This window comes from Culex quinquefasciatus, chromosome 1 (genome assembly GCF_015732765.1).
Source record: "Culex quinquefasciatus strain JHB chromosome 1, VPISU_Cqui_1.0_pri_paternal, whole genome shotgun sequence".
Taxonomy (NCBI): Eukaryota; Metazoa; Arthropoda; class Insecta; order Diptera; family Culicidae; genus Culex; species Culex quinquefasciatus.
Genome location: NC_051861.1, coordinates 43,918,801 through 43,942,071, shown reverse-complemented (window position 1 = coordinate 43,942,071; position 23,271 = coordinate 43,918,801). Strand labels below are relative to the sequence as shown.

At 40.4% G+C, this 23,271-nt stretch overlaps 1 protein-coding gene and 1 long non-coding RNA gene across 4 annotated transcripts; one reads left to right on the top strand and one right to left on the bottom strand.

The window, feature by feature from the left end:
* Positions 1–933: 933 nt before the first annotated feature.
* Positions 934–4,002, top strand: LOC119766729. The gene is made up of 3 exons (XR_005277083.1): positions 934–2,171; positions 3,654–3,861; positions 3,926–4,002. It is a non-coding gene; the product is annotated as an uncharacterized LOC119766729 (long non-coding RNA).
* Positions 4,003–4,078: 76 nt separating this feature from the next.
* Positions 4,079–17,940, bottom strand: LOC6033691. 3 transcript variants are annotated; one of them, XM_038252213.1, is made up of 9 exons: positions 17,481–17,940; positions 16,916–17,413; positions 16,780–16,854; positions 16,525–16,707; positions 16,286–16,468; positions 13,840–16,227; positions 13,500–13,772; positions 12,617–12,845; positions 4,079–4,807 (listed from the first exon to the last, which is right to left on the bottom strand). In XM_038252213.1, exons 1-8 carry the CDS (start codon positions 17,803–17,805, stop codon positions 12,658–12,660), a joined length of 4,113 nt encoding a protein of 1,370 aa, XP_038108141.1. In that variant the 5' UTR covers positions 17,806–17,940; the 3' UTR covers positions 4,079–4,807; positions 12,617–12,657. The 3 variants fall into 3 exon arrangements, with proteins under 3 accessions (XP_038108141.1, XP_038108139.1, XP_001844116.2); XM_038252211.1 differs by lacking the exon at positions 4,079–4,807 and adding an exon at positions 12,082–12,550; XM_001844064.2 differs by lacking the exon at positions 4,079–4,807 and having other exon boundaries at positions 12,082–12,845.
* Between the last annotated feature and the right edge of the window lie 5,331 nt (positions 17,941–23,271).

The window sequence follows — 23,271 nt, the reverse complement described above, 5'->3', positions numbered from 1 at the left end:
AAGTTGTTTAGAATAGTGCCCTACACATTCTGATTTCTTTTGGTAACGATTATCCCATTCCTTGTAAAGTTATGGAAATCGTCATTAATCAATGATTGCCAATTAGGACTTCAATGACTGTGCCACAAAATTATATAAATTTTGAAGCTTAATTGATTTAGATCAAAAATTCCTTCAGTGGCTTCAAGATGGCAACAACCAGCACATGCTGATTCATTTTGGTGCTGAAATTCGTTAAATTTAATTTAAAACAGAATATTTTATAGTGATGATCAAATTTCTCCGAAAATGATCAACGGCTTCACCTTAAAACATATCAAAAAATGAAAAAAAAATACAAATAGTTTTTTTTTGGCAAATCAAGTTTTAGTGACAAAAAGTTAAATAAAAAATCACCAAAATTTTTTTAACCGTGCATCATACATCATTTTTGTATGGCCAGCTGCCAAATTTGTATGGAAAATTATATGGACAAACTAATGATGCAAAATGGCTTCTTTGGGCATACTGAGGCACCAAAAAAGTATCACTCGGATTAAAAAATACAAAAAAAATCGAATGACCGAAATCTGAGAGAACTGCTCAATATTTTAATGTCCAGGAGTTTTCCTAATCATACATAAAATAAATAAAGGCACCAAAAATGTTTGAAACTTCGGTTTTGTATGAAATTTCCATTTCACTTATTAAAAATATCTGAAAATTACAAAATTTAAACACTTTTTATTAGAGTTATCGAAAAACCCCTCTTGAGATTTTTACATCATCTTAAAGAAGAAATCTTAAGCTTGCAAATGCAACAAACAGATTAGGGAGCGTTCTTTTATTACGTAACGCGAAAAATCGGACTTTTAGACCCCCTCCCCCCCCCTCGTAACAAAATTTCCATACAAATTTTAAAAATTTTGTATGGAGCGTAACACAGCCTCCGACCCCCCCACCCCCCCTACTGCGTTACGTAATAAAAGAACGCTCCCTTATTATTTGGTTGCCACCAAAAAAAGATACAAACATTTTAAAAAGGCTTATTTGAAAACGTAAAATTGCTCTAACTTTTGAACAAAACTAGCTAGCGACTTAGTTTCTTCGTCAGAAGACGCGTTTTTAGTCCTCCAAATATGTTCCGAAGACACCAAAATTGCCAAAAATAATGCAAGAAAGCACATTTCATATAAAATGCTGTAGAACGTACAGATTAGGAGATAGAAATTTGGTGTCCACAGCAAAGTTGTTCAGAATGGCTAGTACTATAAAACTGCCGAATAAAGTATGTCCCTATCTCATCAGGGTGCGGAGATAGATTTTGAAAAACTGAGAAAATTTAGGACCACCCTAATATCGTCATGACCAAAAGTCGTAGAATTTTGTACTGATCAAATGTCCCTTTGACACCAAAGCTCTAAAATGCTTCTCCGAAGCAGCAATATATTTTTTCTGCTGATTTCACTTCTCCGACCACTGTGCCTTGGAGTAAGACGTCAAAACATTAAAAGTTCGTTCTATGGCTGCTGACTGACTGGGTTGATCCTGGTTCGCTAGAGCTAGTTACTAAATCCTTGCTAAATGTCCTTGCTTCTTCAGGACTTTGGAGATAGATTTTGAGCATTTTGTGAATCTTTAATAGAACAGCTTTTCAGAACAATCATTGTTATCAGAGCCAATACCCGATCTAAACTACGGTACAGGAAGAAAGTCAAGCTGAAGAACACTAGTGGAGCACTTTCCTAACAAAACGTTTGTCATAACGGTAAAAGACCTACCTGATGATGAAACACGCCTAAAGCAGATCTCAACCAATGGATGTATTCGCTAAGAACTAAGGTAAGTCTAGAACAAAAAAAAAATACTCTCGCAGATCATTTCACTCGGGTCTAGCGCTAACGTCTCGACCTGAAGCAGCTTAACGATTAGTTTATATGATTTATAAATTACCTAAAAAGTGCAATTCAACAGGATAGTTAGTCGGAAACGAAAACGTACTTCATTTCGGACATTTAACTTTCAATTAAAACCACGCTCACGATAAACACTAGACTTTTGCCTTCAAATGGAAAGTCTTCAGTACCCGTGAAAAAGTCTTTGAAAACACAACAAAACATGTTGGTGTGCAAAAAATTGTACAAGACAAAACAAACTAAGCCAAATTGCTTTCTTACGGATCCCAAATCGAGGTAAGTACACAAACAAGTCTAGAGTTTTTTTTATTGAAAAAGTCCTATAATCTATTGTGTTTCATATGTTTATAGGACATATTCAAAAAAAAACTCTAGAAGTTAACAAAAACAGTTGCAATTCCGTTACGACATCACCCTTTTTATCACCAAAGTAATGGTGGATCAATATTGTTTTTGTTTTTTCGTCTAACATGTGTAATAGGGGAAATATACCCTTCCTAATCAAACACCTATCTTCGTCATATGGAGAATTTGATGCTCGATTAAAGCTCCAAAAATACTATTTAGGCTATAAACTTACCAGCAACAGCACCGCCTCGAGTAAATACGCAAATGTATAGCACTTACCGGCCAAAAAGATCAAATTGATTGCACTTTTGATCATAATTTCTATTATGCGAGACCATTTCTCATCATTTTGGTGGCACACACATCCACACGCAAGATCAGAGGTTAACTGCTTAACGAAAGTCGCCATCAATATCTTTTCACTTGCGCTAACGTTTTCAAAGCGCTTGAGATATGAAATTGCTTCCAACTACCGGCAACATGTTCTATTGAACATTAGTTAGTCACTCATTTGAAAAAAAAACCCGAAACATGTCAATAATTAGCAAGCGCCATAAAAAAACAAACGCGCCAAGTCTTTTGGAGTAAGCCAGTGATGCTGGGAAACTTGCTCTATGAATGCTACTTGTCGTGAGTGTTCGCCTAAAATTTCATCACAATTGTCAGCACTAAGCAGACCCAATAGAGTGCCGGCAGAAAAAAGAACTGAGCTGAAAATAGAAAAATGGGTGTGGCCCAATGCATTCTCGTCTGATTAGAATACATTTGTGAAACATGTTTTTGAAATGATTTTTTTAAGGAATAAAACAACTTTTTGAAAAAGCGAATAAACAAAAATGTTCACAAAAAGTTGCTCTACTCATTGGTATTGTTGGTTTTAGTAAATTTCAAGGAACACTCCAGATTATCTAGCATCATTCAAACACGACCGCTTATTAGGCTTAAAATGGGTATGTTTCCCCTAGTAGTTCACATCAGAGAGTAAGTTATTATTGAAATAAAAGTATGTCAGAACACTTAAACAAAAATTTTAGATAGTTTCGTGTTCATTACATTTTATTTGCCAATTTTTTATTAGTTTTGTGTCATTAAAGAACCTTCGAGTTCATTAAATCTAATCAATCTATCAATAAGGATTCTTTTGATTGAAGTTCAAAAATACTTATAAATTTATTGCAAAAGAAGGTGATGTCTATACCACAGTTTTCGATTCCTTTAAAATCAAAATGGAAAATAAACAAGTATCTCGAAATCCAAAATAGGGGTTATTGCGATGTTTTTGTTAACTGTCCCTAACAAATTTTTTGCGGGGTTTCTAATAGGGTAATATTAGGCACCGCATTACATAGCAACAAATTGTGTTCTTTTCATCAATCACAAATAATAATACTTCTTTCACGTGTCCCTCAGGTATGCCGACCAAGTCCACTTGTATCAGGTTGACATGGCAGCTCGTAGTTTCAACTTGTGAAAGAACCAATCGCGAAAATCAAAAGTATCGCTGAATCCAACAAGGCGGCTTCAATACAAAATAATCGTCAGAATCCTACATGGTGACAAGCAGAATGGCTTAACTAAGCTGACTTTGCGGAGCATTGCTGGTTGCAGTCCAATACGGGTATTATAAACGATTATCACAACTTCAGCCAATATTTTGATGTTGTATTTCTTTATAATTTCAGTTGAAGTGTGGTATCTAGCCAGAAAAGTTATTAAAAACCCGTTTACAACAAAAAATAAATAACACGATAAAAAATAACCGAAAACCCCATTTTTCATAACTGATAATATCTATCCAATTGGGAATTCTTCAATAAATAATATAATAAGTCTTATTGTATTTTATGTCCTGCAGTTTTATTTTATTATTGAAAATCCAAATTTCCAAAATTCCAAATGACTTACCTGAACACGACAAAATCCTGCCGATTCCTGGTATCTGGGACAGGATCTGCACTAGGGTGGTCAAAATCCGGGCCTGCTCGGAGCTAACTGCTGAAATCAGACATTGACCCATCACTAAATTCCACGGGAATTTGACCACGGGAACCACTCCCTTTAAACGCTTGAAGTTTGTATGGAAGAAAGCAACTGTTTTACTTTCCAACCTGTGGAGAGGCCGACCGCGCAAAAATGTTCATTTTCGGAAGCTCATGACTTTCCATAAAAAATCCTAAAAATGTGGTGACTTCGAGCATTTTTTCCAAATTTTATCAAGGTTCCACATCTGAGAATCAGTTGCTTTGCTTCAAAAATTTTGAAGATTTTTTCAAGCGATTAGAGCGAGGGGTTCCCGTGGTTAGAATGAGCACAAATTTGGAACTTAGCCAATCTTCAATCTCATGGGGGTAGCCCCGAAGAAGCCCGGATTCGAACCACTCCAATCTGCGCCTCGTTTTGCAAAACTGAACCGTTTCGAAGTCGAAGCCTCTGTTCGACAAGCTTGCAAGAAATCTGAAACGAAAACAAGATGCATTCATCATGCAGTTATTTGAACGTACCCGAGCATAATGTAACTTTCCTGAAACGCTGCCCAATATCCGCGAGTGCACTTCCGGTGTGACCTAAGTGTGAAGAAAAATCAGATTTGCTTTAAATTGAAACACTATCGGTTAAATTTGATTCGATGTTGGCTGGTTGGCAAATTTTCGACTGTATTGGTTACAAGGGCTAACCGAGAAAGTGTATTTTATTAAATATCGTTTGATTAAGAGTTACGATATCCAAAGTTTCATTATTAGGACTGTATAATTACTAACTATAATATTCTTATCGCTAAACATTACCGGATGCCGAACTCTTTGACTTGTGTTGTTTTTGCTTCGGTCCCTTTTGTAGCACTGGCGTTATTGTCATCGATCGTTTTCCCCCTATCCCTGCTTGTATGAGATAGAATTTGTGAAAAACTGTTTGGAAAATAATGATTAGTCATCCCACATATTCGGGACACCCACAAATTCGGAACACTTTTGTGATAATTTGTCAATAGCATGCCAAATGCATCTTTCCTGTCGAGCCTACTATTTTTGGGACCTTTATTTGGACATTCACTTGCTATTCCACTAGTAAAAGTAGTTCTTTTTGAACAAAAAACTACATTTTGAGATTGTTTTATTCAGAGCAGCAAAACACTGCCTCCAAATTGCCTGTACAATAGTTTTGGGACGTTATTGTGCCTCCCACAATTGTGGAACACCTGAATTCAACAGATATTTTCACAAAAAAAAGTTATCAGACCATTCATCAAACATTACTAAGCTTGAGTTTCGTTGGTTTCAGTGCGTGAAGTCATTATTTTGTAAAAAATATGTACTTATCGAGAGAATCAAAGTTTGTTTACATCCGTAAGAAAAAAGTGTTCCAAATTAGTGGATTTCAAGAATCAAAATTTTTCTTCAAAAACTTGATATAAAAGTTAAAATTTGCAGTTGTTCGATACAGCATTCGAAAAATCGCAAGAAAAGCATTCAAATGAAGGTAAAATCGAATCATTAGGTTCAATTATCGATTTTCTATGATTTTTTGAACATTGGTCGATCTGTAAACTGTTCCGAATAAGAGGGATGACTGTACTTAACCTATGACTTAAGCAAGAGGTCCCTAACTTTTTTTTACTTACCTTAAACAGCAATTCGGCTTGTATTTTGTCAGTTTAACAGATTTTGCACACAAAAAATCAATTTACTTGGCACACATGTTGTAAGATAAGGGCAGAATGGCCTATGGGGGCAGAATGGGCCACCCTTGGTTTTGGGCTTTATAATGAATTTTGACCAACTTTAAGGCAAGGGTCTTATAAAAGACGTCAAATAACATCACCACACCGAAAACGACGTTTGAATTCATTGTATTTTTCGAATTATGAGCAAAAATGTAAATTTATTGACAAAACCACGCAACTGTTGTTTATTTAGAGTTTCTTAAATAAGCTTTCTCGAAAGTTGGATTGTTTGAAAAAGTTTGTTCAATGTTTATAATGTTACGGAGCTATTACGAAGGTAATAAAACAACAACGGAACCTAAAATCAATTTAGAGGCTTGGTGGTGGAAGTGTTAAATTAAAATCCACTTGGGGGCAGAATGGACCACCCTTTTCCGGCCTTATAAAAACAATCTAAAGTTATGAAATTTTGGTTAAATGGATTATGTCGCTCCTGGTAGGTTCACAAATCACGTTTAATGCAACATTAGTTGATTTTTTAGTTGTTTTGATGCTTATTTGTAAAAATAGTGTCTTATTTCAACATATTAAAATTATTTTCAAGAATGTTTGTTTTGGTATGTGACTATTTTCATAAAAGTGGTCTAACTTCATGGAAACTATGTTAGAAAGGTCCTTTAAGTCATTTTTTATCTCACTTCAACGTTTTATTAGACAAAATGGCTGGTGGCCAATTCTGCCCCGCAGGGTGGTCCGTTCTGTCCCGCACAATGGAAAAGTAGTCGAAGAATACATTTTTTTAAATTGCATAAAACAATAGTTCTAAGCTAAAAATTATCATCAACCAAGTATACAACAATGAAGGGAACATCCTTAAGCATAAGCCTACTACACTGAATTCATAAATGTGTATGTTTTTCTATGGTTTTTGGCGCATTTTACTTAGGTGGGCCATTCTGCCCCCCTGCCCCTATGAACCCGGCAAAGACTGGAACAGGATAGCAACCAGATTTGCTTCGTCGAGTTTCTTCGATTCACCTTTCCTCAGTACCTATCAGTCGATTCAGCTGCTTCCGAGTCATGACTTTCTACCTAAGGCACTCGCGATGATATACAGCCTTGCTTCCAAACCAGGTTCTGCGACCCGACAGTCTTCTTGGCGCACATATTGTCCAGAGCTGCCCACATCGCTTTCGTCGTTTTCTTCTCCCGTACCAATTCCAGACACTCGTTTGCGAGGAAACTCACGATGTACTGTTTGGCTCTGCGATTCGCTTCCTTGAACTTCGCCTGATCTGCAGGTTCCGCCGGCAAATCATCCGTCAGATTAGCGAGGACGCCGGCGTAATCCATCCGGACTTTCCAGTGTTGCAGTGCGAATAATTTGATTTTTTTCCAGTGTTGGAACCCCAGTCTTCGCGTGTACTGGTACCCAGGAGCGCCGACTAGTCCAAAATGTTAGGGGGGCACGGTTGTTTTCCGAAATCGATAGGTGGCGATTAGATGTTTAAGTTTTTTGTACCTACATCACGAAATATTTAAAACTGCAGTAATTTAAAAATACACATTCAAAAAATTATAAATCAAGAATTTTTCTAATCTGCAATTAAAAAAAACTGATACACAAAATTCAATATTTCAAAATTAAAAAGCATATTATAAGTATAACAAAAATCGAGGGTTAAAAAACAAAAACTCACAACTTGAAAAATTTAAGAAATCAAAATTAGAAATTCAGAAATTTAGAAATTATAATGAAATTCTATGTTAAAAAACACGAAAATTTTAAAATAATGAAACATTAATTTATTTTTTAAGAATTAAAGAATTAAAGAATCGCAGAATTAAAGAATTTATTAATTTAAGAATTTAAAAATTTAAGAATTCAAGAATTTAGAAGAAATCTCTTCAAATCCTTTCTAAAATTACACAAAAAATTATCGAATTAATCAGCATTTTTGTAAATGTAAAGCAGTCAACAAATGACCATTGAGCAATTCTCTACCAAAACCGGAAATGGATTTTATTTGTATTTTTTGATTTGGTTCAAACTTTGTAGGGGCCTTCCCTATGACCAAATATGCTATTTTGTGTCATTGGTTCACCCATACAAGTCTCCATACAATTTTGGCAGCTGTCCATACAAAAATGGTATGTAAATATTCAAACAGCTGTAACTTTTGCTTGAATTTTCTGATCAATTTGGTGTCTTCGGCAGAGTTGTAGGTATTGTTGAGGACTTTTGAGAAAAAATAGGTACACGGAAAAAAATTGCAGATTTTTTTATCAACTTTTTTTTTCACTAAAACTCAATTTCCCAAAATACGTATTTTTTGATTTTCGAGATTTTTTGATATGTTTTAGGGGACAAAAATCCGCAACTTTTGAGCCATAGAGAATCATGGTCAAAAAATCTGCCGCCGAGTTATGAATTTTTGAAAAAATAGTGATTTTTGGAAAAAAAAATCGAAGTTTTATGCAAAAACAAGTTTGACATTACTTTTTAATGCAAAATTGAATTTGCAATCGAAAAGTACTTAACAGATTTTTTGATAAAGGGCTCCGTTTTCAAGATATAGCCACCGAAAGTTTGATTTTAGCGAAATATTTGCAGTATTTCAATTTTTAAAAATAGTAATCATGAGTGACCATTTCTAAAATTTTTTTTTTTGAAAAGTTCAGAAAATTTGCTATAAAATTGTCTAAGAGACATTGAAGGTTGGACCTCTGGTTGCTGAAATACAGCGGCTTAAAGAAAAAGAAACACGAAAATTTAAGTTTTCGTCTCACCCAATCAGCCCAGCATTTTCTAATGACGATATCTCAGCAATTAATGGTCCGATTTTCAATGTTAATACATGAAACATTCGTGAAATTTTCCGATCTTTTCGAAAAAAATATTTTTAAATCAAGACTAGCATTTTAAATGGGCGTAATATTCAATATTTGGCCCTTTTAAAATGTTAGTCTTGATTTAAAAATTTTCAAAATATTTTTTTCGAAAAGATCGGAAAATTTCACGAATGTTTCATATATTAACATTGAAAATCGGACCATTAATTGCTGAGTTATCGTCATTAAAAAAAGGTGGGTTGTTTTGGTGAGATTTAGAAAACTTCAATTTTCGTGTTTCTTTTTCTTAAAGCGGCTCTATCTCAGCAACGCGAGGTCCAATCTTCAATGTCTCTTAGACAATTTTATAGCAAATTTTCTGAACTTTTCAAAAAAAAAATTAGAAATGGTCACTCATGGTCACTATTTTTAAAAATTGAAAAACTGCAAATATTTCGCTAAAATCAAACTTTCGGTGGCTATATCATGAAAACGGAGCCCTTTATCAAAAAATCTGTAAAGTACTTTTCGATTGCAAATTCAATTTTGCATTAAAAAGTAATGTCAAACTTGTTTTTGCATAAAACTTCGATTTTTTCCAAAAATCACTATTTTTTCAAAAATTCATAACTCGGTGGCAGATTTTTTGACCATGTTTCTCTATGGCTCAAAAGTTGCGGATTTTTGTCCCCTAAAACATATCAAAAAATCTCGAAAATCAAAAAATACGTATTTTGGGAAATTGAGTTTTAGTGAAAAAAAAGTTGATAAAAAAAATCTGCAATTTTTTTTTCCGTGTACCTATTTTTTCTCAAAAGTCCTCAACAATACCTACAACTCTGCCGAAGACACAAAATTGATCAGAAAATTCACTCAAAAGTTACAGCTTTTTGAATATTTACGTACCATTTTTGTATGGACAGCAGCCAAAATTGTATGGAGACTTCTATGGGTGAACCAATGACGCAAAATAGCTTATTTGGTCATAGGGAAGGCCCCCACAAAGTTTGAGTCAAATAAAAAAATACAAAAAATAAAAATGGTCGAAATCGGCCGATTTCGTAGAGAGTTGCTCCATTTCACAGTGGTCCGAAACCGAAATCTAACGTGACAAAATAGATAGCGGCCACACGTTAAGATTTAGAGCTTTGGTGTCTTGGGGACAAATGATCAGGGTCAATTGGGGCATCTTTTGGTATGGTGGGCATTAGGGTGGTCCAAATTTTAGGGTGGTTCAGAATTTTTATTTTGGCGGGATGACGAGATAGCGCTTTGGTGTCTTCAGAAAAGTTGTAGAGAACACCATTCTGAGCAACTTTGCTGAAGAGCACAAAGCTCTATCTTCAAACGGGAAGTTTCTAGAGCCATTTTTGTAATTTAGGTTGAAGTGTTTATGAAAAAATGAGTTTTTTGAATTTATCAACTCAGGCTTGTGTCGTAGCGAGTTGGTGTCTTCTAGACATTTGTAGAGCTTATCAAAACACACATTTATCTTCCAAGAGAGTATAAATCGGACCTTTAATACGAAAGTTATAGCCAAAATACGACGAAAAAGACGCCATTTTGAAATGTGAATAACTCGAAAAGGTGGTGGAGTTTGACCTCGCTCTTAAAAGCATCTGAAAGTACACATTTTAGAGTACATTTGCTGAAAATATCTCGGGGGTCTTTTTTGTTTAACTTATTTAATCTCAATTTGAAAATGAGCATTTTTTAATCGTTTTTTGCCCATAGCTTTTGATAGAATTGACCAAAATTCATTTTTCAAGAATAAAAATGTTCATTTTGACAAGCTCTAAAATTGTCAAGAAGGGCTCAAAAATGTACAAAATGATCTATTGGTTGTAAAAGAAGAAACAAGTTTTGGCTGAAATATTTCAGGAATAAATTTAATTATTTTGTTGATTCCTGAAATATTTCAGCCAAAACTTGTTTCTTCTTTTACAACCACTAGATCATTTTGTACATTTTTGGGCCCTTCTAGACAATTGTAGAGCTTGTCAAAATGAACATTTTTATTCTTGAAAAATGAATTTTGGTCAATTCTATCAAAAGTTATGGGCAAAAAACGATTAAAAAATGCTCATTTTCAAATTGAGATTAAATAAGTTAAACAAAAAAGACCTCCGAGATATTTTCAGCAAATGTACTCTAGAATTTGTACTTTCAGATGCTTCTAAGAACGAGGTCAAACTCCACCACCTTTTCGAGTTATTCACATTTCGAACTGGCGTCTTTTTCGTCGTATTTTGGCTATAACTTTCGTTTTAAAGGTCCGATTTTTGCTCTCTTGGAAGATAAATGTGTGTTTTGATAAGCTCTACAAATGTCTAGAAGACACCAACTCGCTACGACACAAGCCTGAGTTGATATATTCAAAAAACTCATTTTTTCATAAACACTTCGACCTAAATTACAAAAATGGCTCTAGAAACTTCCCGTTTGAAGATAGAGCTTTGTGCTCTTGAGCAAAGTTGCTCAGAATGGTGTTCTCTACAACTTTTCTGAAGACAGCAAAGCGTTATCTCGTCATCCCGCCAAAATAAAAATTCTGAGCCACCCTAAAATTAGGACCACCCTAATGTCCACCATACCAAAAGATGCCCCAATCGACCCTGATCAATTGTCCCCAAGACACCAAAGCTCTAAATCTTAACGTGTGACCGCTATCAATTTTGTCACGCTAGATTTCGGTTTCGGACCACTGTGCATTTTAAAAAGTGTTTCAGTTTATTTTCGCTAAATCCTCATCTACAATGGCAAATCACAGAATATTGCGTCTGAAAACTTGATAATTGTTTTCGCACGAGTTTGCGTAAGTTTGATTGTAGATGAGATGCTATAGAAAAAGCACATTGGTTTTGTTTTTGGAACAACATACACAGATAGAAATCTTATCAGTAAATCCGCAAAATCTATGTTGACGCTTGCTAGTTTTCCTACCTAGTTACCGTTTGACTGTTTGTTTTTAAGATAATTTCCGCTGCTGAAAGTAAACTTTAACATAACATAAGAACAATTACAATGCTATTATTTTATAAGTTTTATTTATTATTATTTTTATACTAAGCCACTAACTGCTGTATTTTTCATTAGTGGAACTATCAACTAATTTTGAATTTGATTCTCTTTCAACCAAAGTAAAAATAAATGCAACTTAACATAATCCGAACTTAGGCACTACTAATGATTTATATAGGTAGTCTATATTTGTGTTTAGTTACTACATTGCATCATCATAATTCCCTCACTAAATTTTAAGTATAGATTTATTTGCGCCTTGATGTAAAAGATAATCTATTTAAGAGGTTATTCAGACCCGGGTTTCGAAAAGAATTTGCAGTACAATCATTACATTGTTTTATATTTGTAGTATTTGTTTTATCCTCTCATTTAAGGACTCTTTTGCCAAAAATATTAATAGTTTCAAATGCTTAACAATGCAACACTGATATATTAATAGAATTAATGATATTTCTTATACTAAAATTGATAGATTGAACATGTGAAATCTTACTCTTAAATCTTACCTGTACTAAAATTCAAAGTCGACTTAATTGAAATTTTGGATTGATTCTTCACAAAGGCTTTTTTTTGTCTATCCTTATGTTTCTCAATATTGAATCAAAGGTTTTTAAATGTGTTTAGTGCCTTACTGTTACATCATGTTTACATAAATCAGTTGTACCACCTGTCTTCTGAAACTTGCAGTGAAACAATTCCTATGTAAGCCCTAAATAAACTTAAAACTAAGCTACAAACTAAACTTAGCTTATCCACCGCCGAAATTAAATGCAATTGTTAGTTTAACATTCTGAAAAAGTGTTTTTTAAATACTTTGCAATCAATTCGTTGCCACCCTCGCCACAGTCCTACTCACCATAGTTTGTTTTCCCCCGTCCGGAAGGACTCCGTCCCGGCTCAGATAATCGCCGTCACGCGACACTTCCAGCCGTTGTGCAGCTGGCGCACCTCCAGCGCGATCGGAACCGCGTCCCGGTGTTTGAAGTCGATCACGCAGTACTTCTTCGAGTTGAACAGCCGCGTCCACAGGCAGGTGATTTCGCCGCACATCTTGAACGTCTCGTAGATGGGCAGCTCGTCGTAATCTGTGACGAATGAGTGGTCCCCCCGTGTGATTATTAGAGTGTAACAAAGGTGACTTTTTTTTGCGGACTTTCAGGAGCTTATTCCGGTGGGCGGACTGAGTCCAAATCCCAACCTCAACATGTGAAATATTTATGGGATTGTTTTGTCTTCTCAAAAGGCTTGTCAATCCAAGTAACTTTGTCGAAAGCACCAAAATTTTATCTCGCAATCTACGCCTGCTACGACCAAAATATTTGTTTTGTAGAGCTCTAAGAGTGCCCAGGCCCCTGAGCATTACTATGCTCTAAAACTTAACCTTCAATTGCTACGTTAAAAAACTGAATTTCAAATTCTAACTTTCCAGAAATATGTTTGTGATTTTTTTTTGTCTTCGACCAAATCAAGAGATAGCTTCTGAGAAACCTTCCAATAACAGTTTTTTAACGTAGCAATTGAAGGTTAAGTTTTAAAGCATAGTAATATGAACCACCCTAATTTTTCAATCAAGCAGAAAGTTGCCTCTTCCCATTTGCAACAACTTGTATGAAGAAATCAAAGCTCAAAAACTTTACCACTTTTCCGGAAAATCAATCTTCCACTCAATTTTACGATCTGGACCACTGTGCAATGGTTATGCTATCGACATGACCAGAACGGCGAGGAACAACACTTACCTTTCGCAACGGTCACATTGACCGCGAAGCCGGCGCGCCACATCTGACGCTTGTTGACGAACGCAACGCGCAGAAGAAGCTGGCGGTGCCGCTTCAGGTGAAGATCCAGCCCTCGAACGGCCTGGTCCAGCGTATCGAACGTAACGTACGCCCGCTTCGTTTCAAAGTTCTGCGGATGTTCTACGAACCGGTGCGACACGACTTCGCCGTACTTGCCGAACAGTTCCTCCAGGTCGGCGTCGGTCGTGTCGTACGGTAGGTTGTTCACGAACACTGTTGAAGTAAGAAGGGGGTCGAAGAATGTTTGAAGAATTATTGTGTTGAGTCTTTCGCTACTTACGCGTTCGATCGTTGGTAGATCCTATCGGTTCTGCGCTATGGCCACGATCATCGGCAATGTCTTCATCAAACGGTGAACCCCGGTCAGAAATGGGACTCAACGACAGTGATGCCGATCTTTCGTGGGTAAAGTCGTCCAGGCTCATCTCGTCCAGCGCTACCTCCTCGTCCCACAAGGGCGACAACGAGTGGGATCGTGACTTGGAACGCACGACCGAGGGCGATCTACGCCTGACCGGGGAAGGTCTTCTGATTGGCGAGTGTCGGCGAGCTGGCGGTGAAATGTGCCGTCGGTGTGGCCGGGGCGATCGAGTCCGCGATCGGCGGACGCTCCGGGCTGGCGGGGAATCTCTCCGGTGGCTTCTGCGACGCGCCGGGCTGCGATCGCGGGTGTACCGTCGGGGTGACTTGGACAGCGAACGACGCCGACGGCTGATGTGCGAGATGGGGCGGGACTCGAGAGCCCTAGAGATTGGGCTGAGCCTGCGGCGTGATCTTGGCGACGGAGAGCGGCGTCTGGCTCGAACGGGGGATCGCGATCGACGTCCGCGTGGCGATCGGGACCTGTGTCGGCTCTTTCGGCGTGGTGATCGAGACTTTCGACGTCTGGCTACGCGACAGTACTGCGTGGGCAGGGTCATGGGTGATTTTGACCGGGAACGGGACTTGGCGAGGTCTATGATCGGTGGAGCCGGAGCCGGTGGGATGCTATCCGAGCCGGAACTCACGGAAAGAGTTTCCTGGATCTGAACTTCTTCTTTTTCTTCGGTTGGTTCGCTGGCATTGCGAAGTCGTTCGGCTTCTTCGAAGCGATCTTGAGCGGATATTTCTTCGGAGATTGGAGACTTTTCCTTGTTGGTGATTACCATTTTGGTCTTTTTCATGGTTTGCCACGGGGCTAGAACGCCGTCGTTGTCGATGATACTTTCGACATTTTCTTGCGAAGGGTTGGGTTGTCCTGGGACTGGTGCCTCATTAGGGGGCACAACCGACGGTGCGCTAACGGTTTTGAGAAAGTCTGCTTGAATGATCGAAATCATCGTTTGCTGCTGTGGATAGGTAAAAAGTGTGAAGGAATTTGCGTAGTTGAAGCCGTTGACGCCACTGATTAGATAGCTGATCTTGGCGTCTGCGCTCAAACCGACAAACTGCGGAAAATTGATGAACTGGTTCACGATTCCATGAACCAGGTTGAACTGCTCAATCATTGGCATTTGACTGAAGGCTTGAATGTTGTTCATTTGTACTTCAACAACCTGCATTAGACGTCTCATTGATTGTGTTACGACTGGCATCGGAGGTCCATTAGGACCCATTCCCATAGGTCCCGGTGGTCGCATGGGTCCGCCTTGCATCATCGGTCCAGGTCCCGGTCCTGGTCCACCTTGCATCATCGGACGTGGGCCATTTGTGCCCATCGGTCCACCCTGCATCATCGGAGGTCCATTCGGGCCCATCATCCGGGGTCCACCTTGCATCATCGGGGGACCATTTGACCCCATTGGCCCTCCCTGCATCATCGGAGGACCATTCGGGCCCATCATCCGGGGTCCACCTTGCATCATCGGGGGACCATTTGACCCCATTGGCCCTCCCTGCATCATCGGAGGACCATTCGGGCCCATCATCCGGGGTCCACCTTGCATCATCGGAGGACCATTTGACCCCATCATCGGAGGACCATTGTTGCCGAACTGTGGTCGCATCGGTGGACCCTGCCCGAGCAGCGGCGGTCTTCCGTTACCTTGCATAATTTCTACTTGGCGCAAATTTGGCCGCGACGGCACCACCTGTCTCGGCGCCGGTCCGCGCGGCATCATGTTTGGCCGTGGCATAACCCCCTGCGGCCCGGGCATCCAGCCGTTTCCTTGCGACGGCGGCGGCCCATGCTGCCGCGGCTGAAATTGGTTGTTTGGCACGTTCGGATTGCCCGGGCCGGGGCCGCCAAACAATCGGCTCACCTGAACCCGACTCTTTCCCACCAAAATGACGCGCATCACCGCGTCCAGCCAGCGCCGGTGCTCCATGCAAACGACCGCCCGGCCACTCGTTTCACGCAGCACAAACTTCACGGCGCCAATCTCGCTGAAGCGATCGTAAATGTGCTCATCGGTGGTGGCCGTCGACAGACCCATCACGCCCACGCACAGCTCCGGATCCAGGAACAGCTTCTCGTCGGCCATGTGGATCAGCAACCGCTTGCCGTTCATAAAGTTCTGGTTCATCGAGCAGGCCCGGCGCGCCTCCAGCCGAGTATCGAAGCTCACGATCGCAACCCCAATGCAGTCACCCTGGATGAACTCGCGCAGGTTGATCACGGTGCCGTGCTTGCGGAAGTAGTCCCGGAACTGGCCGAGAGTCGTCCCGATCGGGTAGTTCATTATTTGCACTGTAGATTTGAAGAAAAGAATTAAAATTGTTTTTGCTAGGCTTCCACTATAACTAACCTTCATGCCGGTAAAACTTTCCGTCCGGATTGGCGTACGCTTCGTTCGGAACGGTTTGCAGCCGGGACAGCTCGAGACGTTCCTCCTGCTCAACCAAACGGCGCAAAAGTTCCTCCTTTTGCATCCGGACGCCACTCTTGGGGAACGCTTCCGGAATCGGTGCCGTATCGGTAAGATAATTTGCTGAAAAATAAATTTGATTTGAAGAAATTGTTCAAACACGTCAACGAAGCACCTACGTTCGGTATATCGCACGACCGTTACGTTTTCCCCGGCGATCTGCTTCAGCCTCATGGCCTGCGAAACCGCGATCGCAAAGCGGAACCGCACAATCGTGCAGAACCGGGTCGAGTCGACGCGATGGATATAGCTGACCCGGCCACACTCGTTCATCGCCTGGTAGATCTCGTCGTTGGTGAGGACTGCAAACATTTTGAAGCGAGTTTATTTGTTTAATTGTTTAAAGTAGTTAGAGCCTCAACGACAGTACTTACAAACGTTGGTCCGTTTTAAGAGCACGGCCGTAGTAGACTGCAGCTCTCCGTACGTAATCCGTGGGTTGTACACATCTGCAAGAACGAATTCATTCAGTTTCATTTCTTTTAGTTCAACTAACGACTCCAACAATACCCAGACACACGCCCTGGAAAAAGTGCGGTCCTCCCAAAAACACCCGGCGAGCCGTTTTCGCGTCACTGTACGTAACACAAGCACTGTTCGTCAGCACCGAAATGACCGACTTTTGCATCTGCCAGTCCACAATCTTCCCGAACCGGCCGAAATACTCCAGGATGTCCGCTTCCTGCGCCTGGCGCGGAATGTTGGTCACCAGCAGCTTCGTTTCCGACTCCGATTCCGGCTCATAACGCAGTCCCAACTCCTCGCACTTTTCCCGGATCGAACCGAACTGCGGTCCGGTGGGCTTCTCCAGCAAGATGCAGATATTCCTCCGCACCTGCTGTATCTCAATGTCCACGCCCTTCAGATTCCGGTTCTTCAAGATCAACGCCCGCTGAGTGCTCTCGCAACGATCGAACGAAACGTAGCCGTAGTTGTTGGCCGGCTTCTGCACGCACTCGATCGTTCCGATGTGCTTAAAGTGCTCGTAAATGTCCTCCTCGGTAATATCTGAAATAAAGGAAACCCTTGAGCAACCCTCTAACGCATCCTACTTCCAGCAACCAAAACCACCCACATTCGTTCAAATTCTTCACCATCACCGAAAACTTGGGCGTAAAGTTGGCCTCCGAGTCGACGCTGGCCACAAACACCCGCTTGCCCTGGAAGAACTGCTGGTTCAGGCCGTACGCCCGTTCCTGGTCGTCGCGGTTGGCAAACTTGATGAAGGCGATCTTGGTCGGACAGTAGGTGCAGTCCTCGAGCCGGAAGCTGAACGCCAGAATGCCACGGCACTCGCCGAAAAACCGACGCAGCTGGTCCTCGGAGGCGGTCTTCGGAACGTTGCCCACGTACACGTAGAAGCCGGTGCTGCCGCCATCGGCCGGCGGTGGGGCTGCCATTTTCAACGCAAGCTTATCAGCAATTTCCGACTAGCTGTTGCCAAATTTATTCCACTTTTTCACCACTTTTCGTTGCGAAATGTGATCGAAACGCGAAAACAAGACCTGACGCCAGGCATCAAAATTTGACAAGATTCAAAATTAAATTTCAATGTCACAACAAACACGCTGACAGCTCAAGCTCAAAATAAAAAAGGTGGGAATTTTATACGCTTACTAATGGGAGCGTTCTTTTATTACGTAACGCGAAAAATCGGACTTTTAGACCCCCTCCTCCCCCTCGTAACAAAATTTCCATACAAATTTTAAAAATTTTGTATGGAGCGTAACACGGCCTCCGACCCCCCCCTCCCCCCCTACTGCGTTACGTAATAAAAGAACGCTCCCTAATAGAGTTATCTACGTGCGCATGTATTGCGTGTACGTACACTGAAAACCCAACCATGGTAGTTGCTACCATATTGTAGGGTTAAATTGAGAACACGCACCGACGTATTTTTGCTAAAAACATTCCGTGCTTGAATTAACTGATTAACGCAGTCAGTTTTACTATGTCGAGAGCGGTATGGTAATTTCAACCCTCCAATATGGAAAGAATGATAATGAATTCGTAATTGCTACCATGCAATTTTGTGGAAGCATTGTACATTCTACCGTTTTTGCGTTTACTTTCACCAAAAAGTCACAGTTATTTTACTAAGCAGCATTTTTAGCAAATGTTCTTAAAATTACCATGGTCGGGCTTTCAGTGTACACGAAAAAGATTGAGGTTAAATTTTGTACCAGCCAGCATAACAAATGGCGTGCTAGTGTGCGTGAGATCGGGCTTAGATAACTCTATGCCCAGTCACGGATATTTCTGGCAGAACTTGTTCTGCTAGAATCCTGCTAGAATGATTCTAGCAGGCATGTCCAACTGATCCACATGGACGGGATCGAAATGAAGTACACTCAACCCCCGGTGGTTGGTCACTTTTTCGTTTGACACTTTTTTAGTTTGTACCCCGTTGGTTGGTCAAAGTCAAACTAAAAAGTGACGAACTGTCACTTTTTACACGGCGCTCACACACACTATCTAAACAAACGTTCAGTAGTGTGTGTGAACTCCGTGTAAAAGGGGTGTCAAACTAAAAAGTGACCCCGTTCAAACCATCGGGGGTTGAGTGTAAACCAGAGTGAAAAAAAACTTGAAAATTATCATACTAATATCTATTTCTGACTGAAAAACTCAATAAAAAAAATCTAAAATTTGGAAATTCAAAATAAAAAATATGCAAGATTGAATAATAATTTAAAGATTAAAGTATTTATAAATTCAAGAGCTCAACAATAAAAAAAACACCACAAATTATAAGTCGAACTTCCAAAAGCTTAAAACTGTGCAATTAAGAATTTCGTAAATACTAGGGGGTGGACATATAGGTTAATAGATCATTAACACATTAAAATAGACAGTTAAAGTATTGATATTTCGTTAATTTATTAACGCAAACCCACCTTTTCATTTTCACCGTTTTGACAAACCTTGGTTTCCCACCCTAATTCTTTGAGCGTGTGATGCGTGTGGGACGCCATTTTTTTCATTGCTGTTGTTGCGCTCGGGCGGTAAGGAAAAAAAGTGTTCGGTGCTTTTTTTTCTTAACAAATTGAGTTTGATGAATCCCCTGAAATGGTAAGTAAATATGTGTGCCTGCAAGGAAAAAAAATATTCACAGCAGCAGGCATCGGAAACGGCCTATCCGGAAGAAAATGCAGTCAAAACACTGCAAATCGCTGCCATTCTCATCACAGAACCAACCGCAATCCAATTTTTATTTCGTTCAAAATGCTGCGATAAAAAGTAGGGCAATTGCTCAATTTTTCAAGTTTGATACTAAAATTTCGTCTTCAAAGATCTGGTGGAATTGTATTTGATGTATTTCTTTCATTTTCAGGTTATGTTACGCTCGGTGTGCTGGGCAAAGATGCGCCCCGAAGTAGGAGTGGTTAAGGGACACCGACAATCCCAACCCAGCCACGGACAGCGCCGGCTGGAAGATTCCGGGAAACAATAAACCTGCAAGTGATTGTAACGGGACCAGCACCAGCAAGAAACAGAACCCGACGGGTGTTCGGAAGCGGCACGCGGAGGAGGAGCAGCTTCTGGTGGCCAAACGAACCAGTGCCAGCGTTGTCCATGAAGAGGGCAAACACGAGCGGAGCGACCTGCGCTGCGACTGGGCCAAGATTGCCATCCTATTCTTACTGTACCTGCTGCAGGGCATTCCAATCGGGCTGGCGGCGGCCATCCCGATGATGTTGCAGAATCGCGGCGCCAGCTACAAACAACAGGTGCGAGTTGATGGTTGGGCCGGTGATGCGTCTTATCTCGATGGGGTTGATATGAGATGAGTTCATCACGGGCATTACGCGTCGCGATAACAATTATTAAAAATTTCAGGCCGACTTCAACAGTGGGCTGCTGTGGGCGCCGATCGTCGACTCGCTGTACATGTCGCGCTTTAGCCGGCGCAGTACCTGATCGGGTTGTTTGTGCTGATCCTCAGCCTGCACGTGAATCGCCGACTGGGAAACTCCGAGGGAGATGAAGTGGTGTCCTACATCGCGGCTAACATTCCCATCCTGACGGGGATCTTTTTCGCGCTGAACTCGCCGCCACGTAGGACATTGCCGTCAACGGGTGGGCGCTGACGATGCTGAAGCGTTGCAATTTAGGTCAAAGTCATCCCCTACCAAATCGCCCTGACGCTGCTCGCCGCGGCCGTCGTCTGGTTCACCCCAGCCATGATCTACGACCACCACGTTCCGTACTACTTCTATCCGATCCGATGCGGTGATGGCGTTCTTGGCGGAAACTGGCCCATCACCGTGGTGCTGTGATGGCTACGGCCGGCAACCAGTGGCAACAGGGCAGTGGCCGGAGCCGGAGTACGCGTATGTGACTGGGTTTGGACTGTTTCTGCAGTCCAGTCGGTTATGTTTCATGAAAAGCAGGAGCAGGTGGCGTCGGAAGACGCAGAAAACGAGCAAGTTTCTGAGCTTGACGGATCGAACCGGGCTGACGGTGTGATGATCCGTCGGCAGATGGGTGGACCGAGCAGATTAAGGCTACGCCATCGCTGATCAACCGATCCATCGCGAGTGATGAACTTCCGGAGGATTTTCTAACGAAGCCGATTCAGCAGAAAATTATTACGACTCGGCAGCAGAGGCTGGCTCAACCGACTAAGCAACCGTTCACGATGAACAAGCTCTATCCGCAGCACAAGCGGCTCTCGATCAAGCGATCCCTCCGGTGCCGCCAGTGCGACAACAACGTGACCCACCAGGACCAATTGAGAGGCTATCCTGCTGCTGAAGCTAATCAATCCAACCATCAACGACATGAGCATCACAATAATGGAACTGTCAACCGATGAGGAGGAACGTCTCATGATTGAAGAACTCAAACTGTCCGCGGAGACGACCATCTCATCGTCGTCCTCTTCGCTGACGCAGTCGGTCGCGGGTTGATCGAGCTGCTGAAGGACCCGCGGATGGTGCAGCAGAGTGTCAACATAACGGCCAGACTGCACTTTTTCAACCAGAACCGAAACCGACCGGTTAGTGGGATACTTTCCAACGAAGCATCCATCGCGAATGTATTCGCTTTCTATTATTGAGCTAATAAAAAAAGGGGTGAGGAGGGGGATTGTTTTCATGTGCATCCTGTAACAGGTCTTGTACACTGCAACTGCAACTTTCATAATGATAGCCTCGATTTCATTAGCAAAAGCTACACCGGAAGTTGTGATTAAGGAACTACCCATGTCTGCCCGTACGGCCTGTTCTCATGCGTTCTTCCTAGTAGTATTCTTAAGATTGTGAGCCATATTGATGTGTAGTTCTGTGTGCCCGGGGTTCTGAAGAGAGTTCCTCAGGAGCCACAGCAAAAGTCCAGTCGGGGACGCTGGAAATGGGGAAGAAATTGTGGGGGAACGAAATAAATACAAGTTTTCCTGGTTCCGTCCTCGTTTTTTGATAGAAAAATCTTCTCCTTCAGGCGGCCACCGCACCATCCCCGTCCACGTATTTTGTAAAGATAGTTCTTCCTCCGACGGCGCTCAGACTAAAATGGCACACAGATTCCGTTGATTTCGGATCAGATCCGTTTTTATCTTTATTTTCCGCTAAAGTATTTATTTAAACCTTAAAAAATCGCCGGTCAGGCAAGCACATGTTTTTGTTTATCAGCTGTCAAATTGAACCGAGATTTATAATACACGGTGGGAACGCTAGCTCAACTATTTGTCAGTCTATTGATAAAAATATCAAAACCCTCGTCAATAGTTTAACGAATAATAAAAACATTAATTCTGTCCAACCCCTAGCGTAAATACAAATTTACGAAAAACCCGAAAATCTAACATTCAAAAACACAATTAACAATTAAGAATTCAAAAATTTGGGAATTTAGGATTTTAAGAATTTAAGAATTTAAGAATTTAAGAATTTAAGAATTTAAGAATTTAAGAATTTAAGAATTTAAGATTTTAAGAATTTAAGAATTTAAGAATTTAAGAATTTAAGAATTTAAGAATTTAAGAATTTAAGAATTTAAGAATTTAAGAATTTAAGAATTTAAGAATTTAAGAATTTAAGAATTTAAGAATTTAAGAATTTAAGAATTTAAGAATTTAAGAATTTAAGAATTTAAGAATTTAAGAATTTAAGAATTTAAGAATTTAAGAATTTAAGAATTTTAGAATTTAAGAATTTAAGAATTTAAGAATTTAAGAATTCAAGAATTTAAGAATTTAAGAATTTAAGAATTTAAGAATTTAAGAATTTAAGAATTTAAGAATTTAAGAATTTAAGAATTCAAGAATTTAAGAATTTAAGAATTTAAGAATTTAAGAATTTAAGAGTTTAAGAATTTAAGAATTTAGGAATTTAAGAATTAAAGAGGATCAGGATTGTGTCGTGATCGGGGACTTTCTTTTATAATAAAAACACAGATATTTTGCAATTAACAAACAACACGTCTTATTCCACAGAAATTAACCACAAAACTGATTTGACAATCTTCATTCTCTCTTTCGCCGGCCGCGCGCATCTCGTTGTTTTCTCGCTCGTTGTTCTCTCTCGCAGCTCGCTAGCGCGCTCTCGCACTCAATCCACAATTAGCTAACAAGGCAATATTCATGAAGGTGCGCACTTTTTGTTGCGCTCTTAAATCTTATTTATGAATTATATCAATCTTATAATAAATACTCATTTAATAATTTATTACATATTCAATCCTGCAACCCATAATCCCTACAGATTGCATGTTTTGAAATCAGCATTGGCTTATTTAAAATGTTTTGCTTGAATTTTGCTTTTTACCGAGCTTTTTACTCAATACAAATGACTTGTCTCTTGCATGTCCGGCAGTTGATCGACAATGCTTTGACCAAAATTTATCAAACACAGCCCCAATCTGAC